We start from the raw sequence: 27326 nt of genomic DNA on the forward strand, positions 1-27326 counted from the left end.
ATGCAAGTGAACTGTGTCTAGTCCTCACAGGGATTTGACCTTCAGTTCCCAAAAGCCACACAAATACTTTAGCATTTAACACATATTTATTGGGCACTTAGCTATATGTCATTGTGGCATGTGCTGGAGATATTACAGTTAATAAAATAAAATAGTCAATGTGCTTACCCCATGGGGCTCACATTGTAGTGAAGGATATGTACAAGAAAGATCAGATGGATAGGTGGGTGTGTAGGTAGGTAGGCAGACAGACAGACAAACAGATGATAGATACAGACAGATAGATATAATTGATTGACAGATAAATAGAATAGATATGGATGCAGACAGATACATATGGTTAACAGACAAAGCAGTGATATAGGCCATGGTGCAGACTAAATGTGATGGGAAAACTTTGAGGGGTGTAAGCAGTGGGGGACTGCTATCTTAGCTATTACTTAGACGGAACATTTTTTTTGCAGAAGTTACCATAGGGGCTCAAGACTAGGAACAGAGAAAGCAACCGGGAGACTTTGAATAGACACAAGAATTTATATTCTTTGGGCCAGGCTGCTGGTAGGGAGGAGTGAGATATAATCAGATCTTGAGCATATGTTGAAGGTTTATATTCTGATAGGGTGTGCCAACGGATTGGTGTGGCCGTGAGAGTGACAGAGAAGTCACAGTTAGGCCAGGTTTTGAGTGTGAGCTCCCGGAGGGATAAAGCCTGCCTGGAGAGAAGGCTCAGGGAGAAGGTGAGGAGAAGGGAGGGCATCACAGGCAGCTTTGTATAATTTGAACGGCTTACTTGACACTTCATGCCAAGATGGCGAAAGTAATTGATGATATCGTGAGTCTGGAATTTAGGGGAAGGTTAAAGAGTAGATAAAACCTGGAGGTTGTCAGAGATAAGTGGTGCTTACAGTTACAGGACCTGAGATCTGAGTGTAAATGGAAAAGGATGGGGCCAGGGGGACAAGAGGGTCTTGGCGTCAGGGGATCAAGGCAGCGCTAACAGCCTTGGTGGCTGCTGGGTCCTTGTGAGGCCACCGAACCAGATGTGGGGGCAGGTGTGTTCCTGTGCTCTTCAGCTCATGGACTGGTTTGTGTGAGCCACAGTGGAGGGGCTCTGCCTCCGCCTCGGGAAGGGGCAGTCCCTCCAGGACAGCAGGAGATAGGAGGCTACCCTGCTGATCAGAGCAAGCACTGTAACCCTGCTCAAATGGCATGCCCACAAGATCAGCCTGGTGACGGGTTAGTCGCTCGGAGGGGTATGCAGAATGGTTTCACTTAGAAGCAGCGTCTTAAACTTGGTCTTGAAGAATGAGTCGTATTTCAAGAGGTCAGAGGTTGGCACTGTTTTTCCTTAAGGGGCCAGATAGCACATGTTATTAGGCTTTGTGGGCCAAGAAACAAAATTGAGGACATATGTAGACACTCATATAAGAGAGAAAACAAACTACCACAATTTTTTAATTGATTAAAACTGAAATAGAATAATTGAGAAGTTGTTTGTTTTTTTTGTGTTTTTTTTTTTGTGATACAAATCTTGTGATGAGACAAATGTGATTCTCTTTATGGGAGAACATTTTGCTACTTGAGATTCGAAGTTAGTGTTACTTATCAGGAAAATAAATCACAAATGTTCAACTGTTATGCTGACTATGATGTAATTTTACCTGTAACATCTTTGAAAATGTGTTTGCACACATAATATTATTATTGTGTTTTAATTTTTTCAGCCTTTAAAAACGTAAACACTGGCAGTGCCTGGGTGGCTCGGTCGGTTAAATGTCCGACTCCTGATTTCAGCTCAGGTCATGACCTCACAGTTGAGAGGTGGAGCCCTGTGTCTGGCCCCTTACTGGGCCTTGAACCTGCTCAAGATTCTCTCTCCCGCTCTCTCTGTCCTTACCCAACTTGTGCTCACACATGCGTGAGTGCGCTCTCTCTCTCTCTCTCTCTCTCTCTCTCTCTCACACACACACACACACACACACACACACACTATTAAAAATGTAAACACTGTTCTTAACTCCTAGGCCGTAGGTGAACAGGTGGTGGCTGGACTTGGCCCAGGGCCATGACTTGCCAACCCCTGCGGGGTCCGTCATCAATTTACTGCCCCTTACCTCCCAGGGTGTCCTTCTGTGTGGGCTCTGGGATCCTTAACAGAGCTCCTTAAAGTATTACTCCTTTAAAGCGGGCACAGTGATGAGCTTCCTCAGTACAGGGTGCAGGAGGAATGTGACAGGAGGGACAGGCAGACGTCAGCCATGTGCCAAGAGGACCCGGGTGGATCCTACCCGCCCTCCCACAGGCCCAGGAGAGGACCCCTCTAGGACCAGGAAGCCTGGGCCTGGCCAGATACTCACCCCTTGGCCAGATCTCCTCAGAAACCAGATCTCCTCAGCTCTTTCTGGCAGCCAGACTCCCACGGCTGGCCCGTGCCACCAGCTGCTGACTGCTTGTACCCCAGAGGGTGGCCCAGCAGTCCCCGAACAGGCCCAGCCTGGGGGAACATGGCCCCTCTGCCACCTGCAGGCACCACATCCTCTCCAAAGAGGTGCGCACCTCTTCCAAACTGGTCCTTAGTGAGGGCTGTCTCAGCCTAGGTTGCCATCCAGAATGGATAATTCTCACAGCCGACCTCCCTCTCAACCAGCTCTGCGCATTCCACCTCCTGCTTGGACCCAGGCTCTGCACCTGCTCTAGGTGAGCAGGGCGGGGGTGTTATAGCTGTGAAAGACAGCAGAGCTAGGCAAGTGACGGAAGCACAGGATACGACCCTAGCACCTTGAATTGTTCCAAGATGTACACTGATGGGTGTTGTCGGCATAGAGAAGATAGATCTTTTTTGTTTGAGAAAGAACGTGCATGCTCTCGAGTGGGGGATAGGGGGTGAGAGAGAGATCCTAAGCCCAGCTTGGGGGGTTGATCTCAGGACCATGAGAGCATGACCTGAGCTGGTCAAGAGTTGGACGCCCTAAGCAACTGAGCCACTCAGGTGCCCCGAGAAGAGGCATCTTTTTAAAGGTTTTAACATTTCATGAAAAAGCAAAACACTGCTTTGCTTTTTTTAGAAGGACTTGCAAATAGTGTATTATAAATACTATTTAATCAAAGAAGTAAGAACGTTAACATATAGTATCGTATTTGATAGCATTTTTACCCATGTTTCCACCTCTCCGAACTACCTAAGTGATTAGAATATACGTATACAAAACAAGTCAAATCTAGTCCTAAGTTAGAAAATGAAAATTACAAATACTTCTCCCCCATCTTTCTTCTTCAAAATTTAGAATTAATTTTTAAAATGTAATAATTGGGTAATATTAGCTGCAATAAAAAGCCTCCATATCTCAATTACCTAACACAGTAAGAGCCACTTCTCCAGCACGTAATAGTCTAGCGTGGATGTTCCAGGTGGCGGACAGCTTTCCCCAGGCGGTGACCCAGCTGGTGACCCAGGGGACCCAGGGGACCCATCCTTCCCCCCTGTGGCTGTGCCATCAAAGTCCTCTTCAGCCAGCCAGTGATGGGAAAGAGAGGGTGGAGAAAGCAATACGTCTCAGCTGTCGTGGCATGGAAGTGACACACGTCACCTTCTCTGGGCACCTGCCTCTCGGGGACAGTGCTCCCTGTAACACAGGAAGCACACATGTGTGTGGGCAACTAGCTGTCCAGACACAAAACCAATAAAGCCAAACCCTCTGTATGCAATTCATTCAACCCATGAAGAGTAAGGTTGTGAGGCCTCATCTTAGAAACCAGCAGAAATTAGGAGCTCAAATACTTCGTCTAGTTATAATGCAAATTACAGTCAATGCATGTACCTTATGAACAGAGGAAGTTGTATTAGTCAATTTCGTAGTTCTACTCCTGTTTGCTGACTCACATACCTTCTCCTTAGCAACCAGAATGGAAATGAAGTCACTCCTATCTCAGTATATGCTCACCAATCATGGCTTTTAAAAGCTATCAATTGCATCAATACTGTACTGGAAATTTGGAAAGTTGGAAATGCCCTTTACCATATATGTATTTTCTTGATCACTGTGGAATAAATATCAAAAAACAATCGTATGTCATTATTGTGTCGCCTGAAGTCATGGCTTATAGAACCACCTCCATAACATGTACTTTAAAGGGCCAAATGTTGGGGTGCCTGGGTGGCTCAGTTGGTTAAGCATCTGACTGCGGCTTAGCTCATGCTCTTGTGGTTTGTGAGATTGAGCCCTGCATTGGTCTTTGCACTGACAGCATGAAGCCTGCTTGGGATTCTCTCTCCCTTTCTCTCTGCACCCCCTCTGTCTCAAAATAAATTAAAAAAACATTTAAAAAATAAAATCAATAAATGAATAATTAAAAAATATTAGGTTCTTCATATTTTATACCAACATAACTTTGAGATGGGTCAAATATTTAGTATAAAATATAAGCCGTGCCTGTGTAGTTCTTTTTTTTTATTTTTATTTTATTTTATTTTATTTTATTTTATTTTATTTTATTTTTTTATTTTTGGGACAGAGAGAGACAGAGCATGAACGGGGGAGGGGCAGAGAGAGAGGGAGACACAGAATCGGAAACAGGCTCCAGGCTCCGAGCCATCAGCCCAGAGCCTGAGGCGGGGCTCGAACTCACAGACCGTGAGATCGTGACCTGGCTGAAGTCGGACGCTTAACCGACTGCGCCACCCAGGCGCCCCTCTTTTTTTTTAAATTAAAGCCTTTAGTCACAATAATAGTTAAAAAGATGATAACAGTAGAAAGCCCAGAGACATGTTCCCATATAAATAAAAACAAATGCTGAACAATAATAATTGTTTTAAAAAGCAAGCAGAGATACAGATTTGCGGCGTGAGCACGATTATAGACTAAAGAATATGACGCCGGAAAAACAGGCAAAGAATTCGAACAGAAAATGTGCAAAACAGGACCTGTAGACAAACTAAAGAAAAATTCACTGCATTCAGATAAACTCAAATGAAATTTGTCACCCTGTTTTTCTGACGTATGGCCTTTGCCTTTACCAGTGTCCCCCATGACAGTGGACGTTTTTTATGGTAATACCCAGTGATCTGAACCTGGGTGGTATTTTTCAGAGGCAATTTATTTTTTTTTTTTAATTTTTTTTTCAACGTTTTTATTTATTTTTGGGACAGAGAGAGACAGAGCATGAACGGGGGAGGGGCAGAGAGAGAGGGAGACACAGAATCGGAAACAGGCTCCAGGCTCTGAGCCATCAGCCCAGAGCCTGACGCGGGGCTCGAACTCACGGACCGCGAGATCGTGACCTGGCTGAAGTCGGACGCTTAACCGACTGCGCCACCCAGGCGCCCCTTCAGAGGCAATTTATAAAGTAATATAAGCTAACAAATTATGGGTTGTTTTTATTCATCGATTCCCAGCCCCTAAGACTCTACCCTAAGATAACTGTCATCCAACAGTGGTATCTCTAGAAGCTAAAAATGGAAATAATCTACATATTTGGCAATAGGAATCAACTGAAGCATACACTGAAATGCAGACAGTAGTATTGGGGGATATTAACAGCAGGGGTGGCTTTTCCCCCAACATTTGCATATGTCTACTTTTTCCATTATGTTTACAATGTGTTTATGCCATAATTTCTGATCATATAAAAACATAGAAGTTTTTTGTCATACTTGGTTGGCCTTCTGTACTGTGAATTTGAAAAGTAATTCTCCCTTAATTTCTGGTTCTGTTGGGGTTTGATTTCTGGCATTTCAAACTGTTGATGAATTTGGAGTTTATCCCCATGTAGCATGAAGCTGTGGATGAATTTTCATTGCTCCCCCCCGCCCCGGCAAAAGATCACTATTTATTGTGTAACACAGCTTTTCTACATTGATTTAAGATGTTATCTTTATTATACATCAAGGTATTTTATATATTTGGGTCAATTTCTGAATTTTCTATTTTGTAAAATTGGTTTTTCCGCCTATATTTGCATCTACTATCAAGTAAATTATTGACACTTTATTTTATTTTTAATTTATTTTTAACGTTTGTTTATTTTTGAGAGAGAGAGGCAGAGTGCGAGTGGGGGAGGGACAGAGAGAGAGAGGGAGACACAGAATCCGAAGCAGGTTCCAGGCTCTGAGCTGTCCGCACAGAGCCCGATGTGGGGATTGAACTCACGAACTGTGAGATCATGACCTGAGCCAAAGTCGGACGCCCAACCGACTGAGCCACCCAGGCGCCCCAATGCTTTATGATATGTTGTGGCTTTGGCAGAGCTCGTCCCCTCATTATTCTTCTTTTAAATACTTTCCCTATACTTTCTTGCTTATTTTTTCCATATGAAATCGAGCATTTCATTTAATTAAAGATACTTGTAAAACTTAGAAGATGAATTTGATTTCATTAAGACAAAAAGTAGAAAAACATAAGAAAATTCCAAAGACAAGTGCCAAACAGCAAATCGATATTTGTAACTCATGTTCCAGAAAAAGGTTAATTCCTTTATAAATGAATAAGAAACAGAGAAATACCCCCCAACAGGACACTATGGAGAAGACTTGATGGAAGTGGAAAGATGTGTAACATCACTCATCACAAAAGAACAAATTAAAGTACACTGAGAGCTTCATGCCAGAGAGAGTGGTGCTGGCACTGCCACTGACTGTAAACCCTAGAAATTAGGCAAACACACCGAATGTCTGCTTTCACATATTGGGTGATGGGTGAGTGTGCCCGAGATCTCAGAGAGGAGGGGAACCCCGTGATTGCCCCTTTTCCTGCACTTTCTGTTCTCTTGCTGAATGGAGGAGACAACGGAGTTTGGGGAAGCCATGCATCTGAACTGGCAAGGCAGCCTCACGGAGGGGAGTGGGCCCGAGAGATCTGCTGGAGGACCCATGAACCCTTGGCGAGTCCCAAACCCTACGTTTACGCGTAAAACTTTCAAGATGGCGCCAAGAACAGCTACCAGGAAGCTGTGAGGTGAACTGTTTTCAGTTCAGTGAGGGTTGTGGGATAACAGTTCCCACCGTCTGCTCATTAAGCCCTGAGCACACTGGGGAGCGAGCCCAAAGAATCACACCACACTTGGAGGGCTCACATCAAAACGACTGTACACGCACCGAAGCAAAACACAGAAGCAGGCCTTGGAAAGGTTGATATGCAGGTCAGTCCCTGCATGGCCTGCTGCTAAGGGCATCAACTCTGTTTAAGGAAGACAACAAAATCCAGACATTCAATGTGGTGATATTCACAATATCTAGCAACCATCAAATTTTACCAGAAATAGAAAACAGGAAAATCTAACCCATAGCAAGAGAAAATTCTGTCAAAAACAGATCTGGAAAGGCCAGAGATGATGCAATTATCAGATAAGGATAAAAAAAGCACCTTTTAAAATATGCTCAAGTATTTAAAGAACAACATAAACATAATGAGAACAGAAATGGAAAGAATAAAAACAACCAAATGGAACTTTCAGAGCTGAAAACAATCTCTGAAACGAAAATTTCATCCGATGGCCTGAATAGCAGACTTTACATTGAAGCCTCTTGGCTTCTTTGGCTCTTCTGATTCCTTTCCCTGTGATAAAGAGATGGTCTATCCCCACATACTTCAGGTCTGGGAGGATTATCCGCACACTTGTTGGAACAAGTACATGCTTGCTTGCATGAGTTTATGAACACCCAGGAAAGCCTGACAGGTAGAATGCTGTACAAACACATTGGAGTAACCACTCAGTTCCTGAGCCTCTTAGGATTTTACTAATAAGGACAATCTATACAGACAGTTCAACATTTTTGACAAAAGTATCCAGATACAGTAAAGTTCATATTTTTTATTTTGGACAGTTGCAATACATTATATATTTTTTATTATGCGCAGTTATAAATTACATCTTTTGTTGATTCTTTAAATTTTAATATTTTTAAATTACCATTGGGGTAAATTAAGAATTACACAGAGAAGGTGTATAATTGAGAGATTGGACCATATTTTGTTTAAGATCCTTTAGAATCCCATGATTTTATAATTTCTGGGATTTTGAGAGTTTAGGGTTTCCCAATCTCAGAATGAATTTAATTTATCAGGAAAATAGAGATGAGACAATAATTTCAGGATTTCCAATTCATTTTATTTGTCTGGAAGGATACAATTTATTAATGCTCAATTGTGCATGAGAAAAAATGAAATTATAATAATTTTCTAACTTGTATGTACTAGATTTTTTCATTAAAATCTCTTTTTTTAATCTTTCAGTGAATAATCCCATACCTTCCAATCTGAAATCGGAAGCAAAAAAGGCGGCTAAAATTCTAAGAGAATTCACAGAAATAACTTCCAGAAATGGACCTGATAAGATCATTCCTGGTAAATAAAATATATACCATTCATTTCTAAAGTTGTTTTGTTGTTTAAGTTACTTGGTGCACTTCCTGACGCCAGGCAGTGGACCCCCTAAGAGCAGCAAGCCCACAGAGTAGTGTTTCCCTCCTTCTCTGGGGGACCCCCACACCTCCCTTTGCCTTCTGCCTTTGTGGAGGCGGCCTCTCCTGCCTCCCCTTCATGGTGTCCACTTTGGTTTTCTCCCAACTCACCTGTTCTTGTCCTCAGTTTCTGAGGCCTTGTAAGTTTATCTTGCAAACTCACTAGCTAATCTCATAAATAAATTTTAATTTTGGGTTTTCTCTTTCTAGATAAGATATTTACATTTTATAGTGGTTTAAGAAGACATTAATCAATAATTCCCAACACAGCTACATATCATATTCCTTGGCTCATTAAAATACAGTGCTTAAAGTTCTTGCAAACCTGCTGAATCAGACCCTGGGAGCAGTGTGGCAGGAATGCGCATTTTTAACAATGCTTCCCATGTGATTCCAGTGCGAGGCTGACCACATAAGACCTGAGTCTAGAGCCGACCTTTTGGGAGCCACTACCTGCCCATTGCCACTAGCACTTATCTCTACAGGGTGTTTCGTGGACTACTCGTCTTTGCCACGAGGCAAAGAAGGTTCACATGCCGACTACCTTGGGCAGTGCTGCAGACTAATTTCCCTCTTAAGCACCACGACTCTGATCCAGCATGACAAAGACTACTTGATTTTTTTAACTACTTTAACTTCTTAAGTCAGATGTTTAAAGTTATTTAGCAGAACTTTAAATATTAAAAACTTTTAAATTTGTTATAATAATAATAATAGTTATTATTATTATTATTATTATTATTGTTGTTGTTTTGGCCCAGCCACCACTTCCATCCTAGGAAAACAGTGCTTCTTGGAGCCTGGCTACTCAAAGTGCCGCTGGGCATCACCTGGGGGCGCGTTAGAACCGCAGGACCTCAAGGCCCCACTTAGACCTAGTGAGTCAGAATCTGCATTTTTTACAAGATCTCTAGTGATCTATATGTACACACAGGTTTGAGAAGGACTACTTTAGGACTTGAAGAAAATTCAATCAGAAAAACTGAATTTTCAGTAGCAGTATTCTGAAGCGGGAGATAGAAGACATTTCTTGATATATATCAGCATCTGCGTATGTGGCCCGCTAGCCCGATTCATGGAAAAACTGGGTTTCCTAACACAGAAACATCGGAGTGTGGATTACCTCTCATGGGTTTTGTGCAGGCAAATGCCATCATGACTTTCTTCTGCCTGCAAAGACCACCTGACTCCCTTTCAGTGAGTGTAGCTGGGAAAGTGAAGACCAGTTTACGTGGCAGTCTGGGTAAGAGCTGACTCCCAGGGGTGCAGGCTGTGTGTGGTGGGGAGGAGAGGGCCCCAGGGGCTGCCAGAGAGCCAAGCCTCTCCTTTCCCAGAGCCTTCCCTAGGATGGGGGGGCATTATGTTTAAATTAACACTAGGGTGATCTATTATATAGTGGAGGAGAAAATCTACAAAAAACAATTTAAAACAAAACATCTAGACGGTAGACCTTAGCGGTACAAGGTCACGCTCGGGTGTCAGGGGCCTGAGATCCGTACAAGGACATTTAGAGGGTGAATCTGTACTCAGTGCATCTCTGCCATCCTCGAAAAGCTACTTGGCAAATCAGCTAGGCATTACTGGTATTTTAGTGTTCCTGAGTTTGGGTAGAGAATCTATAAAAACAAACCTGATACTTAAAATATGTTCATCTACTTTTGCCGTATCTACATAGAGGCAACCCTGACCATACACACATTGAGAGTGGAGTCGAGGTGTGGACGAAGATGCTCTACCAAAGTGGGGCTGTAAAAACAAACCTATGTGATATACAATACAGCTTTCAGCCGCACTACGATCTACTTCTGACGTTTCGAGATACAGAAAGGAGGCACTGGAGGCCTGGGATGAGCACTGGGTGTCGTATGTAACTGATGAGTAACTGAATTCTCCTCCTGAAACCAACACTGCTCTGTTAAAAAAAAAAAACAGGGACATTGGGGTCCAAGGGTAATTTCAATGTTGAGGCTTCCCTTGTTATTTGAAGGATATGCTGTTTTGTGAACAAATCCACAGAAAAGGGAGGCACAGTGTTTACTAGGCACATACATTAATAACTCGTTTTATGTGATGAACTTCCCTGAAATGTGAATAAACCAGTGGTTTCTAAATTGAGTTATATTCTCAGTACACTAGTAGTTACGTGTTACTCGAATACTCAAATAGATCATTTTACGAAGTTAAAAGTCTTTTAAAGTGGCAAAATCACTTGGTTTTTCTGTGTTTGAATCCAGATTTCCATATTAGTAAAAGCTGAACTAACTGTATGGATTTCAGATCAAAGTTCCACAGCTTGCAGCAAGTTTCTCCGTAGTACTTAGTACAGTATGGATCTTTATATTATGAGTTATGTTCTCAATTAATTGAAATCTCCAAATTATTTGTCCTGCTGGTAGATGTCACTGAAAAATCTCATCTGTATATCTCATTTATCACAGCGGTCGCAGGATGTTTGAGCACTTGTGACGTTAGGTGTAGCATTGGAAACATACAAGGAAGGAGGTGGGGCAGGGCGGCCCAGGTGCACGTGCTGCGTAACCGAGTTTTTTTCAGCTCATATGTCCCACTAAGGCTCATACTGAGAGCCCTGGGTCCTGCCAAGGAGACTGCTGTGTGTACTGAATCTGCTCAACCCCTGAACATCTATCCAGGAAAGTCCATTAAAAATGCTCACCTGCTCGTTATCTTTAATTTTGCAGCCCACGTAATTGCTAAAGCCAAGGGCCTTGCGATATTGTCTGTGATAAAGGCTGGATTTCTAGTAACCGCTAGAGGAGGCAGTGGGGTCGTGCTGGCGCGTCTTCCCGATGGAAGTAAGTTGATTGTTTTCGCTTTGAACACAACTCACAGGAGCGTGGTAGGTTTCTTTATCCTTCTTTGTTCAGCCCTTGGCTAAGAATCAGAAACAACCAAGTTCTCTTCTCAAGCATTACCCACGTTTTCACGGGCAGACTTCCCAGCAGTACAACCAGCCCAAGTAGAAGCACATTCAAAGGCACTTCCCTTCTGTGGGCTCAAAGTCTGTGAGATGTTCCCACAGTGGTGACAGGTAGCTCTCTGTGAAGGTGGAGATCTGTCAACCTCTGGGGTCTCAGAATCTCAGGAGAACTTTTCTACTGGGCTTTTCTGCTGTTCTTATTTCCCCTGTATTTCTCACTTTTGAGTCCAGATGCTCAGTCCACAGAGGGTAATTAAAATTTTTTTTTTAACGTTTATTTTTGAGACAGAGAATGAACGGGGGAGGGTCAGAGAGAGAGAGAGAGGGAGACACAGAATCGGAAACAGGCTCCAGGCTCTGAGCCGTCAGCACAGAGCCCGACGCGGGGCTTGAACTCACGAACCACGAGATCATGACCTGAGCCGAAGTCGGACGCTTAACCGACTGAGCCACCCAGGCGCTCCTCACAGAGCGTAATTTAAAAGCTGCCCAAATGAAATAGCAGATTCCCTGGGGCACCTGGGTGGCTCAGTCAGCTGAGTGTCTGACTTCAGCTCAGGTCATGATCTCACAGCTCTTGAGTTCGAGCCCCATGTCAGGCTCTGTGCTGTCAGCTCGGAGCCTGGAGCCTGCCTCCGATTCTGTGTCTCCCTCTCTATGCCCCTCCCCTTCTCATGCTCTCTCTCCCTCTCTCTCAAAAATGAATAACATTAAAAAACAAAACAAAAACAAAAGAGAAGCAGCAAATTCCCCAGATCCTGGCCAGATGGGCAGTCTTCAAAGAGCGACAGCTCCTAACATAGGAAATGGAAAACAACTTTGGGGTTATATGATGCTAATTTCTGTAATACAAACTCCCCTAAGCCTGGGTAGATTAGTTCTAAATATATTCAAGCAATATCCTGTTACCTAGAACACAAATTAGGTTAGGAAACTAATAAGCATCTGCAGAAAAGACTTTATCTAGACTCTCCCACCCTCCCCCCATCAGATTAATTTTCTCCCTAATTCAAATGGAATTATTGTACTAAGTTTTAAAATGTAAGGAAATTTATCTTGTTAAAATCTTAATAATCTTGAACAGATAGCCTATTTCTTGTGCTACTACGCAAAAAAAGACCAGTTTTTGCCCTCAGAGATTTACAATAGAAACGGTTTATTATTGTGTCACCCTTAGAAGTGATTATAATAAACTTTTTTGAATCCTTTCGCTCTGTTATATCTATGATAGAACTCTAACTAAAAACTAGAATTACAGCTCAATTATTTTGTAAAATGTTATACAGATGTTGATAGTTAAAATTAGATGTGTTTAGTAGGTGAGGATTCAGTAGTTTGGTGTTATGCACGTTTGTAGAGAAAGATCAGGGGGCATGAATTTGTGAGTCTGTGGGACTCAATATCTAATACCTTTCAAATATTTTTAACTTAAAATTATATAGGCTTATTAAAGAACATTTGAAAACACAGGGGGAAATACCAAAGTCTCATTATTTTAAAAGAAATGCTATTTGTTCACATTTTAGCATTTTCCTTCCCATATGTGTGTGCCAAGCAGTTTTATTTTTTTTTTTTTTTTAATTTTAAATTTTTTTTTTTTTTTCAACGTTTATTTATTTTTGGGACAGAGAGAGACAGAGCATGAACGGGGGAGGGGCAGAGAGAGAGGGAGACACAGAATCGGAAACAGGCTCCAGGCTCTGAGCCATCAGCCCAGAGCCCGACGCGGGGCTCGAACTCACGGACCGCGAGATCGTGACCTGGCTGAAGTCGGACGCTTAACCGACTGCGCCACCCAGGCGCCCCAACCAAGCAGTTTTAATGTTAGAGTAACGTTTGCTTCTTTGTGTTTGTTAGAGTGGTCTGCACCGTCAGCCATCGGCATAGCTGGGCTTGGTGGAGGGTTTGAAATAGGAATTGAGGTAAGTGTGTGAAAACACAACTGCGACTTACTACGTGAAGCTTGAGAGAGTATCTACTGTTCTCATTTCACCATCGATGGAATATATTTTATTCCATGTATTTCCCTTTCTGGATGAATCCCCACTGATAACATTCTAATGTTTACCGGTATCTTTCATCGAGAGTGGCATTTTGCTGGGTCCATCTTCAGCATGTCTGGGGAGCAGGAATGTCTCAAAGCGGATGAACTGTACTTGGCCACTTGTGACTTGCTCATTGCAAAGCTGCTAACCTCCGCAGCGGGTTGTCGAACAAGCCAGAGCTTAGATCCTGGGCTTACCTGGCTTAATACAGTGTATCTTCATGGGTGGCAAAATCCAGTTGCGTTATATCTTCAGATTGCTTCAGATGCTTGGAGTAAAGACTGCCTTTGCATGGTTTCATGTTGTGACTTGGTTCCTGATGACCGTGGCCTCTCAGGCAGGCCCTGAGCACACCTGTTTGCAGAGGTCTGTTACTTAGAGATTACCTTCTGCCTGATGCTAACCTTTCATCCATGGTGGTATTGCTAAGTCATGGGCAAATCGAATCTCCTAATATTCTCAAATCACTTTCTTCTCACGTTCTGGTCAGTTTTGTCCTAAGCCATCTTTTTATGCATTTTCTCTGTGGCCACAGTTTTAAATTCCCTTGGCCTCATTAGACACGGGCCTTTCCACCACTCTTATTTCACCTTTATGTGACCTTCTCTACTCCCTGTTCCATTAATCTGTATTATAAAAAGAGATATGTATTTTAGCTTTCCCTATCGTAACTGCCTTTTTGTTGGATATTCAACCAGACCAAAGCCATACAAAGCATCGCCCTGTGTGGGCAGTACATTTTCTTCCCTGCCTGCACCTCCTTGCCGACAGGCGGTGCTCTCTGCATAGATGATGCTCAGCTGGTGCTGTGAGTGCCCCCCCTCCCCCCCCACCTCGTCGCCCCTCTCCCTCCACTGGAAGCTGGGTGGTGCTCTGGGCCTCAAACGGCATTTGTTTCCAAGCTGATGAGAGATGAAGTAAGGGTGACGGCAGGAAGTTTAGCATATGAAAAACTGAAAATGTGAAAATGGGACTCCCCGAGATGGCTCCTTGGAATATCCAGGTTTGGGCATGTTAACAGCCTTGAAAACAAGTGTAGTAACGTGTAATCCTATCATTAATATGTGAAATAGAAAGATTCAAAGTCAACATTTTATAGAGATATACTCGATTATCTTCCAAAGGCAGTGTGGGGTAGTGGTTGGGCTGTAAGAGCAGAGACTGTACCAGACCCGGGAGCACCTGCAGCCCTGCGCACTGAGCGGCCCTCTTCTCCCGGGATCTGCGATTTTTCACTTGTAAGATAGAGGCAACAGTAGCCTTCCCTCTTGGCTTATTAAGTGAGTGCATTTAGAGTGGCATAAACGATTATAATTTTTATTGTGAATGTCCTCTTTACCTTTGCAATACTTACTTGTGCTTGTGATTTATAGAAACTTTTGATCTTACCCTCATGGCCTATAGAAGAAATTAACCCTGGACTTTCATTTAACTAGCATACGTGGAGGAAAATCATTAGCTTTTTAAAATGCCTATTTCAAGTAGAGATTAGAGGAGTTGCCTAGGGGTTAGAAAGACTGGCTTTATACTTCTTAAACACAACCTGACTTTGCCTCCCTGAGGCCCACAGATATGTCCCAGAGGGTCATCACAATGCGCAAGCAGTCAGTTCCTTTTCAACGTTGGCAAGAAGTCTTGTGCTTCTCCACAGAGCATTCTCAGACTTTATCATGAGCACGAGTTTTCTGCTGCTGCTCTCACAGAGCTCTCCGGCCCACTTCGAGCGAGCGAGGAAGCAGAGGTTCCCTTGATACAGCAGCTCTTGTGAAGCAGGACCGTTCTTGTCAGCAGCGGCCCTGGCTTCCAGTAAAAGGGCAGCGGACCTGTGGCCAATGGCGAGCCAGATAGACACCCTCAGTTTGGAGAGAAATTAGTCCCCAGCCACCTAGGGCTGATTCAGTTTCCTCTTCTGGCATTCTTCTTTCCAGCAGTAGGTTCCCAACTTGACAGAATGTTCCACGCAGGTGTTAGCCTGTTGGTTTTCTTATCTGGACCTTAATGTAGATTGTGAGTACCTTGAGGGCATAGATGTTCTCTCTTCATGCCTAGTCCTCAGACTGGCCAAGTATCGAGCACAAAGTAGAAACCCAGAGTGAGTCTCCATGTCTTTATCTTAAGCTTTCAAGGACACAGAGAGCACTCACATAATCAATTTATGCTAGTAAATATTTGTTGAATAATGTAATTATCTGCCATTCCGTTTTAGAATGGACGAACAATAGCAGTTAACATTTTTGTAAAACTTTTGCATATATTCTTATAGAATCAGTTCCATCCCATAGCCATGGAGAACGGTTATCACCACTCTCATTTCGCACATGAAAGAACTGGGTGATGTGAGTTCCCCAGTAGGAGGTAGCCAGACAGTGACAGATGGGCCATTCAAATGGAGGGTTCTGGCCCTGAAACCACTCAGCAGGCTGTTTGTGGCATTGGGTGCCACGTTCCTTAGCGGTCCTGGTGTTCAAGCCTCTGTCCATAGGTAGAAGGACTATGTGTTCTTGGTTCCATGGATAATCAGGTGAGAAGTCAGCCCTGGGTCTCGTCACTTGTAGTACCCTGTCTGTTCCTGACTGTGACTTCTGTCTACATAATTTCCCATGGATTTTAGGCCAGGTAGGCAGGGCACACGTGAGTATATTCAATATATGGAGACATTAAGCATCTTGCCTAAGATCACACAGCTAGGGTATGGTTGTCCTTGGTTGGGTTCACTAGATATAGAGCCTGAGACAGGGCTTGGGGTACATGTGATTTCTTGAGCAAATGTTCTCAGGGCTGAAACCGTAAGGGACTAAGGAAGCAGGACAGACAAAGGGTAGAGTTGGAGCAAGGGATGGTTCCAGGTAAAGTCAACCTGGTCTGACAACAGGAGAAGGCAAATCACATAACAGCCTTGTTAAGCCTCGAGGCAAGCAGGGTGGCGTCTGGGCACCACCACTCTCTCCGTCCGCGGGCAGCAGGTGGTGTGCCTCTGGTACAGGGCTGAGGGAGCCAACAGCACCAACCACAGCAGGGGGAGCCAAAGCAGATCTCTTGCATCCAGGACACTCTGATCTCTCAGCCCACCATGCTGCCTCCTGTAGGCGACAACATCTTTAGGACATGTGAAATATGAATGTGATCTTCAGGAACTTTAGATTTATGCTCTGTTTTGGAATCCAGGCCAGGTTAAGGTTCTGAAGGTATATGAAGTTAGGGACTAGGTCATCTTCTGACAGGATCTGGTGGCCTTCCTTAGCTCAGACATTAGTTAACACTAAGATTATAGTACTGATTCAATTATGTGAACTACAGAGAATTTCCAATGTTTTATAATTCACACACAATTTGTTAAAAACAAAAACGATCTGAAAGTCAATGGTCTAAGCAAAGATAATGCAAAGACTTGGTTTAAAGACTATTAGCATTTTCTTTTCAGGACAGTCGTAACAAAGCCCAAAGCTCTGAAAACACCCATATATGGATCACTCAACTGTTTGTTATAGCAAAGGCCAGAGTTCGCCATGGGCCAACTCTGATCAGTCTTGCTTTCACCCAATAGTGTGATTTGAGAGAAATGATTTAGCTTTTCCAGAGAGAGTTTGGATGAGCTCTTTTACTTTAATAATGAGGAGGGTGTCCAGGTGTAAGCTAAGGAAAAATTACTGTTAGAGGCTAGGCTCAACTTCTGAGCCCACTAAAGTCAATGTGCAGAGAAGGGCCCAGTGGTGTAAGGGGTGGAAGTTGTCTTGGCATGCAGAATGTCAACACTCGGTTTGAATGTTGAGGCTGAGGGCTGTGTCCCAGAGGGCTGTGTCCCCCAGAGGGCTGTTCTCCCAGAGGGCTATGTCCTTGGAAGGCTGTGTCCCCCAAGGGCTGTGTCCCCTGAGGGCTCTCTGTATTTCTGGGCTCTCATGGGGCTTGCATACAGCTCCGGCAAACTTGAAAACCAAATGCCGTCCTTGTTGGCATGTCTTGAGCCGTCTCACGTTCTAATTTTTGCCCTTAGAGAACTAACTTAGCAGGAGGCACTAACTAATGGTTAACTAGCTTCCTTCTGGCATTTCGAATTCTGAGGCCAAAAAGAAAGTGGACGTGCAGTGTACTGGTGGTAGGCACGTGGCCTTGCCAGGGATTTCAGGGTGCAAACGTCATTGAGAACCCTTGACCTTCTGCCCTCACTGTTAGCTGCGTGGTCTTTGCTTGGCTTTCTTGATGTGTTTAGTTTAAAAGAGTACTTTCGCTCTTTCTGATCTACCTATGTTTGATGTGTTCTGGCTATCACTGTGACAGTCCTCTTAACCTTACTAGACCTTTGTCGTCACCCACATTACCAGCTTGTCGGGTGGACCGGGGAGGTTTGTATGGAGCCCCACAGCACATGGTCGGGGGTGTCTGCCACACTGACCTGTGCAAATGTCCCTTGTGTGAATCCTCAGCTCAAAACAACAATGACCCTTCCTTCATATTCTTTCATTGTCTACATTGAAATTCTCGCTGCATTATATGGTGTATATTTGAGTTCTAATCAACGTGTATTTTAAATGAGATTTAGACAATTATTCTTAAATGAATGGGCTTTTTTTATTTTCAGGTATCAGATTTGGTAATAATTTTGAATTATGACAGAGCAGTAGAAGCTTTTGCAAAAGGTGGTAACCTGACACTTGGAGGGAATTTTACTGTGGCAGTTGGGCCCCTGGGAAGGTGAGTACTACGACATAGTTTCTGAACGGCTGTTGGAGAGTAATGGCTTAAAAACTATACAGTTTTGCATTAGGAGGAACTTTGAATTGAAATGAAACTGATTCATGATTTACATATGTCCCAGAGGGTTTGAGGCTCTTTAGAAGAAATAGAAAACATAGGCAGTGTGATAAAATGAGAAAATTTAAAACTAGAACACACAAAAGGAAACTAAATATTTCAGAAATGAAGGCCATCGTATCTACTGGAATTGAACATAAAATGTAGCTTTCAGCTTTGAAGGAGCCAGGTCAAATTGAATTAACTGATAAAAGACAGTATTGATCAAGAAAGAAAACAAAACTTGTCTTCAAACTAGTGAAAACTTAAAATGAAAGTGTCTCACTGGCGTGATGTTTACAGTATATATGCTGCATTTTCCCTCTCGGTTAACAAACAACTATTCTGGGGTCAACTGAGCAATTTAGAAATTCTGAAAGCTCAGACTGTTTACAAAAGCTAACACAGTACACTCCTCTGAAAACGTTTCTAAATTCCATGAAAATAGTCAGTGTAAAAAGAACCCACAGTCTTTAGGACTCTTGAAATGTACGTTGCTGTTTTAAGAAAGGAAGACAAGGTTGGTAATTATCAACTTTCCATGAATTGGGTACAAGGTGGTCCTCTGTATTATCACATCATTTTTTAATGGTTTTAAATAACAAGTCCTTCCCCTGCCCTGTCCTTGCTCTAGACCACTCTAAACACATCTAGCTCAGGCCAATAGGAAGTAATGAATGAAAACAAGTGGCCTGAGATTAGAATGATGTCACTCTTTGGAGGGAGAAGTGCAGTGCCATTCAGATAGTCGTCTTTAGGATCGGTCCTCTTGCCAGTCTGGCTCTCTCCTGCAAAACCTTGCATTTCACAGGAATTTGGAAGGAAATGTTGCCCTACGGAGCTCCGCCGCCGTCTTCACGTACTGCAAATCTAGAGGACTCTTTGCTGGCGTATCTCTAGAAGGCAGTTGTTTGATTGAAAGGAAAGAAACTAATCGAAAGTAAGTGCAAGCCAAATAGTTTTAATTTGAGGAAAGTGTGATGAGAAAAATAGTACGTCGTAGATTCACACAGTTCTTTGGAGTTTACAGAGTAATTTCGTATATTCTTTTTTAAGAACATATTTTAAGAATATGCAACATTTGACTCTATTTCTTTATTTAAAGATTCAATATAAAGCAATAGGTACTTAGACAAAATCTAGAAAACACACACAAAAAATTATAAGGAAGGAAAAAAATCCCATTCTACCCCTTTGAGATGAACACTGCTCAGTTGGCTTTATTGCCCGACAATGTTTCACTAAGCATAACTTCCCTTGTTTTGCCACATATGATTGTAATCATAATAGATAGAATTGCAAATCCTTTTTTCCATCCAGCATTGCAAGAATCATAAGTGTAAGTTAATGGCTACATAATATTGTATTAGTTGGCTGTATCATATTCAGTATATTTTTCAAACATCTGTAAAAGTACCTAAGTTACAACTTGTAGGTCAGTCAAAATATTCCTCATTATGAGAGGCTGTCTATTATGACTCTCTGCCTTTGTTGTTTTTCATAAAATGGAGATCAATTTTGGTTTTTAAAACACGGATTTAGAAGTATTTTGACAGGTGGAGAAGAACTTGTACTTTAAACTGGCATCTGGCTAAGTTTTCCCCAAACTGCTTCTCTACATCGCCACTAAAACATGTCTGGCTTCTCAGAGGAAGATAAAAGGTTGACTGACAAGAGAAACTTCCTTCAGAACGTGGCAGGCAGAGACCCCACTAGCTGGGAGCTTGGCAGGAGCCGACAGTGCTGTCTGGTTACAGCGGAGGAACCCCTGCCCCCCAACCTCATCTGCCTGCTTTCCAGGGAAAATCTGCACAAAATTTACTGCTCATTCAAGAGTTTGCTAGCACACTGGGGCACCTGGCTGGCTCAGTTGAACAGCCAACTTTGGCTCAGGTCATGATCTCGTGGGCCGTGGGTTTGAGCTCCGCGCTGGGCTCTGTGCTGACAGCTCAGAGCCTGGAGTCTGCTTTGGATTCTGTGTCTCCCTCTCTCTCTCTGTCCCTTCCCCACTTGCACTCTGTCTGTCTCTGTCTCTCAAGAAATAAACATTAAAAAAATTTTTTAAAGAGTTAATAAGCACATGTGACAATATTCAGTGTAAGCCACAGAAACTGGAAAATAGGAGGAGTGGGGAAAAATAAAGATTTGCAGAGCTCTGTGTCTTATAAAGTCAAGAGAGATGTTTCTACTTCTCGTTTTTGAAGCATTCTTTTAGAAACTTCTGATTTCAGGCCTTCAGAAGACTTTCTCACTAAAGTTCACGTGAATCTGGATAAACTAAACAAACATACTTCTTAATTAATTGCAGGGCTTCCAAACATGTAAGGCAAATCTTTATATAGTTTTGATGCAAATAAACAGTTTTAAAGAAATTACAAAGCCGTATTTGTTGGCCCCATTTTTGTAAGAAACTTAAAAAATAAAAGCCTGTAAAAATGTATATGCTTGTAGGTATATTCGCATAAGCGTAGATGTATTTGCATACATGTCTTTATATAGATGTGTTTATATATGTGATTCGATTTTTATATTATTGGAGAAAGAGTATGTGTATCAGACTGTTTATGGTGATTGGCTCTACAGATGATCTTGGGGGAGTGAACTTAGGGGCTTAACGGGTTATAGCTTGTAGTTAGTGTTGGAAAAATAGTATATGTGAAGTATTAGATGTGAGTATATCCCTACACACAGGTATGTGTCCTACTTTCAGCTCTAGGAAAGCTCTATGTCTATAAATGTTCTTGATTTGATATTCCTTATTAGGTTTTATTGTCAAGACATCCGAGCTTATGACATTTTATTTGGAGACATGCCGCGGCCTGCTCAAGCGGAAGATCTCTATGAGATTCTCGATTCCTTTACTGAAAAGTATGAAAATGAAGGGCAGCGAATCAACGCAAGAAAAGCAGCAAAGCAACAGAGGAAGCCTGCTGTAATGCGTGGTTTTTCTGTGTGTCTCTTAGCAGTCGCAGGAAATAGCATATTCTGCCCTTGATATCAGGTTCCTGATAACCGACTCCACTTCCCTTATACTCTTATTTGCGTAAAGTCCTCGTGAAAATGTCATACACCTCTGATGTGTCATCTGTACAAACCTCGAGGAGAAACATAGGTTGTTTTCCATACTTGCGTCTCTGAGGAGAGGACTTTGTACCAGTAGCCGTGCTAACGGTAGCTGCTGACACACAGGTCTCAGGCCTCCGAGCATCGATCGTGCGCACCAAGTTCCACGACACCCTTCGGAGTCGCTTGATCCCCATCACAGGGCACGAAAGCTGCCACAGCAAGCCTACGTTGTCACGGCCTCCCAGGGGCTGCCGAGCCAGTCACCAGGTGGCTGTGCCCGCGTAGGTTGTCAGCGGTGCCTGGATGAGGCGAGGTACAGAAGGGCACCCACTGTCAACCCCTGCATGTGGCGTCCGTTTCAGCTGAGTGTGGCCCGAAGCACACTACCTGTGCTCACGTAGGGTGCTTCGTTAATAAGTGCATGGGGTAAAATAGGCCACATACATTCTCCAGAAGAAAAAAGCCTCACATGCTCCATGGTAATAAAGTATTTTAAAATCATGTGCATTTTTTTGTCCCTCCCAGGCTAAAGAATTACCTCCGAAACCATTGTCAAGACCACAGCAGTCATCTGCACAAGTCCCGCTGAACTCTGGCTCCCAAAGTAAATATTTTTGTCGTAATTCAAATATAATTATAATTAACAATTGTTAAACTTTAGTATCAAATAGAACTAAAATGTGTTGAAGAGAAAAACAAACGCTCAGACTCCTCTAAATACAAAGGTATTCTCATGACTGTAACTTGTGAAAGCTTCTTCTCATTCAGAAGAGGCTTTCTCTAATTTACAAAGATTTATCTTTAAACATTTTCTCATTTATTTTGTCATTTCTTCCAAAGACTGCTATCCTGCTGATTTGAAATAGGAACAAAATAAGCCATTTTTCTTGTATGCTCATAGATTTATATTCTGAATATTGATCTAAGCCATATATTCTTAGGAGCTCAGGATTTCATAAGGCTGGTTTTAAACTAGACTAAATGTTTAAAGCACCAGGCTCTGGCCTCCATCCCTCTTTCCATTCATGGTTTGTATGACAGTCACTCTTGGAATTCTGCTCTATGGGCACAGAGGGTAACAGTACCTAGCAATATGGTAAAGGAGGTGATGCTTCATATAGTGATCCACTATTATTCAAGAGCATTGTGCAGTGGCTTTTGCGAGTACAAAGATGAATCCACCTTACATCCTGTCCTTGAAGAACTTTCAGTCTAGTACAGGAGGTGTCCCATGGGGAGAAGTAACTGCCATCACCAGAAGGAAGCATGTGATAAGGTCTGGGAGGAGGAGGAGAAGTGTCAAAGGCTCTAGAGGGCAGGAGGATGGCCCCTCCTTCAGGCTCTGTATCCACCGCCCCTTCACCTGCCGACCCACACGCAGTCTCCGCCCTCATGCTGGCTCCTGGCTGTGCCGTTAGCTTGCCTACATGTCCCCTCCCTGGAAGACACTCAGGAACCAAACCTGTCCTTTATTACCCACTCTTACTGTGTGACCCGGCTGTTCCTTTGTCTCCTGGGATGCCGTATTCTTCTTTCAGTAGGGATGGTCTATTTCTGATTCATGTTCAGGTGATTAATTTGCGTACACTCATATTTCCAGTGAGTAACAAGATGTGGGCACTGGAGTCTATTTTTATTTTAAAGCTGAGTGATTACATAAAATTTGACCTCTGTAGTTATGTCTTAAAATACATGATGTTTCTGAAGTCTCCTCACTAGGAAAATACATGTCTGTAAGATGCATGTGTAAAAATCTTATGAGGGCACCTAGGTGGCTCCGTCAGTTAAGCCTCTGACTTGATTTCTGCCCAGGTCACCATCTTGCAGTTCTTGGGCGCAAGCCCTGCATCAGGCTCTGCACTGACAGCGTGGAGCCTGCTTGGGATTCTGTCTGTCTCCTCTGTCTCTGCCCCTCCCCTGTTCTCTCTTGCTCTCTCTCTCTCTCTCTCAAAAATAAATAACTAAACATTAAAAAAATTAAATCTCAGGACACCTACCTGGGTGGCTCAGTCAGTTAAACATCTGACTCTTGGTTGTGGCTCAGGTCATGATCTCACAATTGGTGACTTCAAGCCCTGCATCAGGCTCTGCACTGACAGCGTGGAGCCTGCTTGGGATTCTCTCTCCTTCTCTCTGCCCCTCCCCTGCTCATGCTGTCTCTCACTCAAAAACAAATAAGTATTTTTTTTAATAAAATTAAATCTGACCTATAAAAATAAGTTTTTTATTAAAAAACAGAATCTTAATTCTTAATTACATATCTTCACATATATAATTTTATATAAATGCATAATAGATGGTTTTTGATGCATTATTTTCTTTTTCTTTTATGAGTTGCTGCCTTTCCTTCATTTCACCCCCTAACTCACATGGTGCCCTCCCCCATACTCATTTCAGGAAATCTATGTTGACAACATGCAGTGTAGACATCTGTATTTCTCTCCACATGTATCTTTCTTTGATAGTCCTACTCACAGACACATGTGTAAGAACATATATACACATGGAAAGAATATTTTGTCTCGTAAAAATGCTGCCATATTATACATGTTTTACTCTATCTTGCTTGTGGGTTTTATTTATTTTGCTGAAAAACACCTCATGGAAACATCTGAATCAACTGGTGCAGCTCCAATTAATTCTTTTTAATGGCCTTTTAATATTCCATGGGGCAAAAAACTTATTTATTCAGCTGCTCTCCTACTGATAGGTGTTGACATTATTTCAGTTTTTTTCCCATGCCAACCATCTCCACAATTTACATCTTTGTAAATTTGTGTGTCTACATATTGGTACTTTCATTTATTTCTTTATTTATTTTTGGAGATAATTACCAGGAATGGATATAGTAAGTCAAAGGACATATTTTTTAAATTTCAACAGATTAGGTAGATTGTTTTTTAAGTTTTTACTACTACAGAGTCTCATCAGCCATTGCCCACTGTATACACTTCCCAGCACGCACACTCCCCACTGTATACACTTCCCAGCACGCACACTCCCCACTGTATACGCTTCCCAGCATGCACTCTCCCCACTATATACAGTGCCCACTACATATACATATACTGCCCACCATAAGCACTCTCCCACTTGTAGCTCTCTGCATCATATATGTTCCTCACCACTGTTAGTGTTAGAGTATTTGCATGTGTTAGGGTTGGTTATATCTCCTTTTTATTTGGATTGTGTTGCCCCTGTCAGTTAGTGACTTAAAGGTTTCTTGATATAATTGCTGGAGTTTTGTCTTCAATCTTTTCTGAAAACTTTCTTCATTTCATTGGTCGATTTTTTTCTGTTGGAGTATTTGTTGCCTTTTCCATTTGTAGAAGCACTTTGTACATTGTACATTGTACTTTGTACATTTGTACACTTTGTACACTTTGTCATTCGGGCTACAGTTTTTTTTCTACATGAATCATTTGTCTGTTGGCCTTGTTTTTCATGCAGAGTTAGTCCCCCCTTATCCGTGAGGGCTAAGTTCCATGATCCCCGTGGATGCCTGCAACCATGGATAGTACTGAACCTCATATAAACTATGTTTTTCTTCCTATACATACACCGGTGATCAAGTTTCCCTTATAAATTAGGCACAGTGAGAGATTAGCAATAATAAAATAGAAAAATTACAATGACGTACTATAATAAAAGTCCTATGAGTGTGGTTTCTCTGTCTCTTAAAATATCTTGTACTTTTCTCCCCCTTCTTGTGATGACGGGAGGTGATGAGATGCCCACATGAGACGCAGTGAGGTGATTGACACAGTTGTGAGGTGGCATTAGGCTTCTTCTGACCTTCTGACAGTAAATCAGAAGGAGGATGAGCCACTTCTGGGCTGTGGTTAACCTCAGGCAATTGTGAAACAGGAAAGCTGTGGATAAGGGGGTCTGCAGTATGCAATGTGCAATTACAAAAAATAATGCTATGAACTTAGAGTAATTCTATGACTTGGGATATTAATCACAATAACATATAAATTAGCTCATTTGGCGTGTTTATGATAATCTTTCCATTTTATGCTTTCCATTTGCTGAGGCATTTTTCTGTCACTCCTAAGATTTCATAGTGTCTGTGCCTTTCTTGTTAAATTTATTCCTAAGTACTTTATAATTTTGGTTTGCTGGGTGAATGGAATGTACTTTCCCATTTCTATTTTGGAGTGCTTATTTTTATGTTGAGAAAGTCCTAATTTGCATGTATTTTGTCCTATATCTGATCACTACCCAAAATCTCTTATTTCTAGTCAGTTTTTAAAATTAGATCCTTTTGGAATATTTATACCCTCTTCCCCGTGCTGCCAATGTTTATTTCTATATTCTTATGTCATAAGCTTCTTAGGCCGCAGCCTGCAAATTGTACTTGTATCCTCAGGGTACCCGACACTGCCTAGGGTATGAGAGCAACAGTGTGAGAGACACACTGTCCGGCTCGAGACATGCTCCTTCTGAAAGCCATTTCCGTTCACAACGGGACGTACAGGCCATCCTCCCCTGGCCTTCCTGAGGGATTTTGTTCCACACCTGAGTAAGAAAAGTAACCCCCAAGTCATCCAAATCACACCGTGCTACATTGTCTCCAAAATGTAAGAATGGTGATGTAATCTGAAATATAGATACTGACGTAGTTAGTGAGTGACTGAGGAGTAGCAAGTCGAGTCGTTTGGACAGTGGTTCTTTGTTTCTCTGCTTTCCACAAAACTGAAGAGGGATGATGGGATTGTCGTGTTAGCTTATGTAACAACAGTAATTAGTATTATCACTATATATTGCTTATTTTAAGAATCACGTAGCTATCTATCACCAAAACAGAAAGTTATAAAAGTATCTTATTATCTTATAAATATTTTATTATTATGTTTTAATTACAGATAACCATGTGATTTTTTGACCTCTCTCTCAGAAGGAGCATCAAATAATTCTGTTACATTGCTGTAAAATGTATCCTTCTAGCCCTCTCTAGTTTTTATAAGAACCAGCCTTCATAGCACCTATACATTTAAAAAGGAATATTAAAATACAACTTGACGTTGAACCTCTGTCATTCTAGAAATAAGAAATAGTCATCCTGCTTAATGAGCTAAAGTCTCATCCATCTATCGAGCTGTGTTTCAAATAAAAATTTACTTTCCTGTTTAGTAAGTTAACAAATTTATACTATATTTAAGATTTTGGTCAATTGTGTACCAGTAATGATTACAATAATAACTCGATCTGTAAGAAATTATTTAACAGTCTTGTGCTTACTTCAAATAAAATTAAAAAATAAATTTCTGTACAAATTTTTGTTGTAGAAACTGTTCCATAAAATATATTAATATATTAGTATAAAATCTTTGGGACAGGGTGCCTGGGTGTCTCAGTCGGTTAAGCATCCGACTTCAGCTCAGGTCATGGTCTCGCAGTTTGAGTTCGAGCCCTGTGTCAGGCTCTGTGCTGACAGCATGGAGCCTGCTTCCGATTCTGTGTCTCCCTCTCTCTCTGCCCCTCCCATGCTCATGCTCTGTCTCTCTCTTGCCTCTCAATAGTAAATAAATGTTAAAAAAAAAAAAGTTAAAATCTGTGGGACAAAGGGAATGGAAATATGACTAAAAGGTTAAAATGAGCATTACATAATTTCTGATATCTGCAAAAGCTTGGTGCTTTTTTCACTGAATTCTTAATTTTGGCTCAGGTCATGATCTCATGCTTTGTGAGATCGAGCCCCACGTTGGGCTCTGTGCTGACAGTACAGAGCCTGCTTAGGACTCTCTCTCTCCCTCTCTCTCTGCCCCCCCCCACTCATGCTTGCTCTCTCTCTGTCTCAAATCAAATTTTTAAAAAACTTTGTTTTTTAAACTCACGATGGTGAGTACAGATACAGTATTAATGATGTGTATTTTTACTGTGATATTTATATTCTGTTATCCCAAAAAGGAGAGATGTAATTATTTAATTTAAATAATTGATATTGAAATATGCCACAAAGCATGCCCTTTAAAACTTTTAGGCTTATGTTGAGCAATTTTAGGTGTTAATTTAAAAATATGCAAGTGAA

At 42.1% G+C, this 27326-nt stretch overlaps 1 protein-coding gene across 1 annotated transcript in view; it reads left to right on the forward strand.

Annotated features, from left to right (window-relative positions):
• Positions 1-808: 808 nt before the first annotated feature.
• Positions 809-27326, forward strand: part of SH3YL1 (SH3 and SYLF domain containing 1) — a 34326-nt gene continuing 7808 nt past the window's right edge. The window contains exons 1-9 of the mRNA XM_047098332.1: positions 809-832; positions 2462-2576; positions 8181-8339; positions 11155-11268; positions 13251-13315; positions 18015-18127; positions 19038-19166; positions 20990-21158; positions 21818-21896. Coding sequence (XP_046954288.1) covers positions 809-832; positions 2462-2576; positions 8181-8339; positions 11155-11268; positions 13251-13315; positions 18015-18127; positions 19038-19166; positions 20990-21158; positions 21818-21896 — 967 coding nt within the window. The remainder of the gene's footprint in view (positions 833-2461; positions 2577-8180; positions 8340-11154; positions 11269-13250; positions 13316-18014; positions 18128-19037; positions 19167-20989; positions 21159-21817; positions 21897-27326) is intronic.

This window comes from Lynx rufus, unplaced genomic scaffold, assembly GCF_022079265.1.
Source record: "Lynx rufus isolate CCGP_SWC_20201006 ecotype Redwood Valley unplaced genomic scaffold, mLynRuf1.p SCAF_47, whole genome shotgun sequence".
NCBI lineage: Eukaryota > Metazoa > Chordata > Mammalia > Carnivora > Felidae > Lynx > Lynx rufus.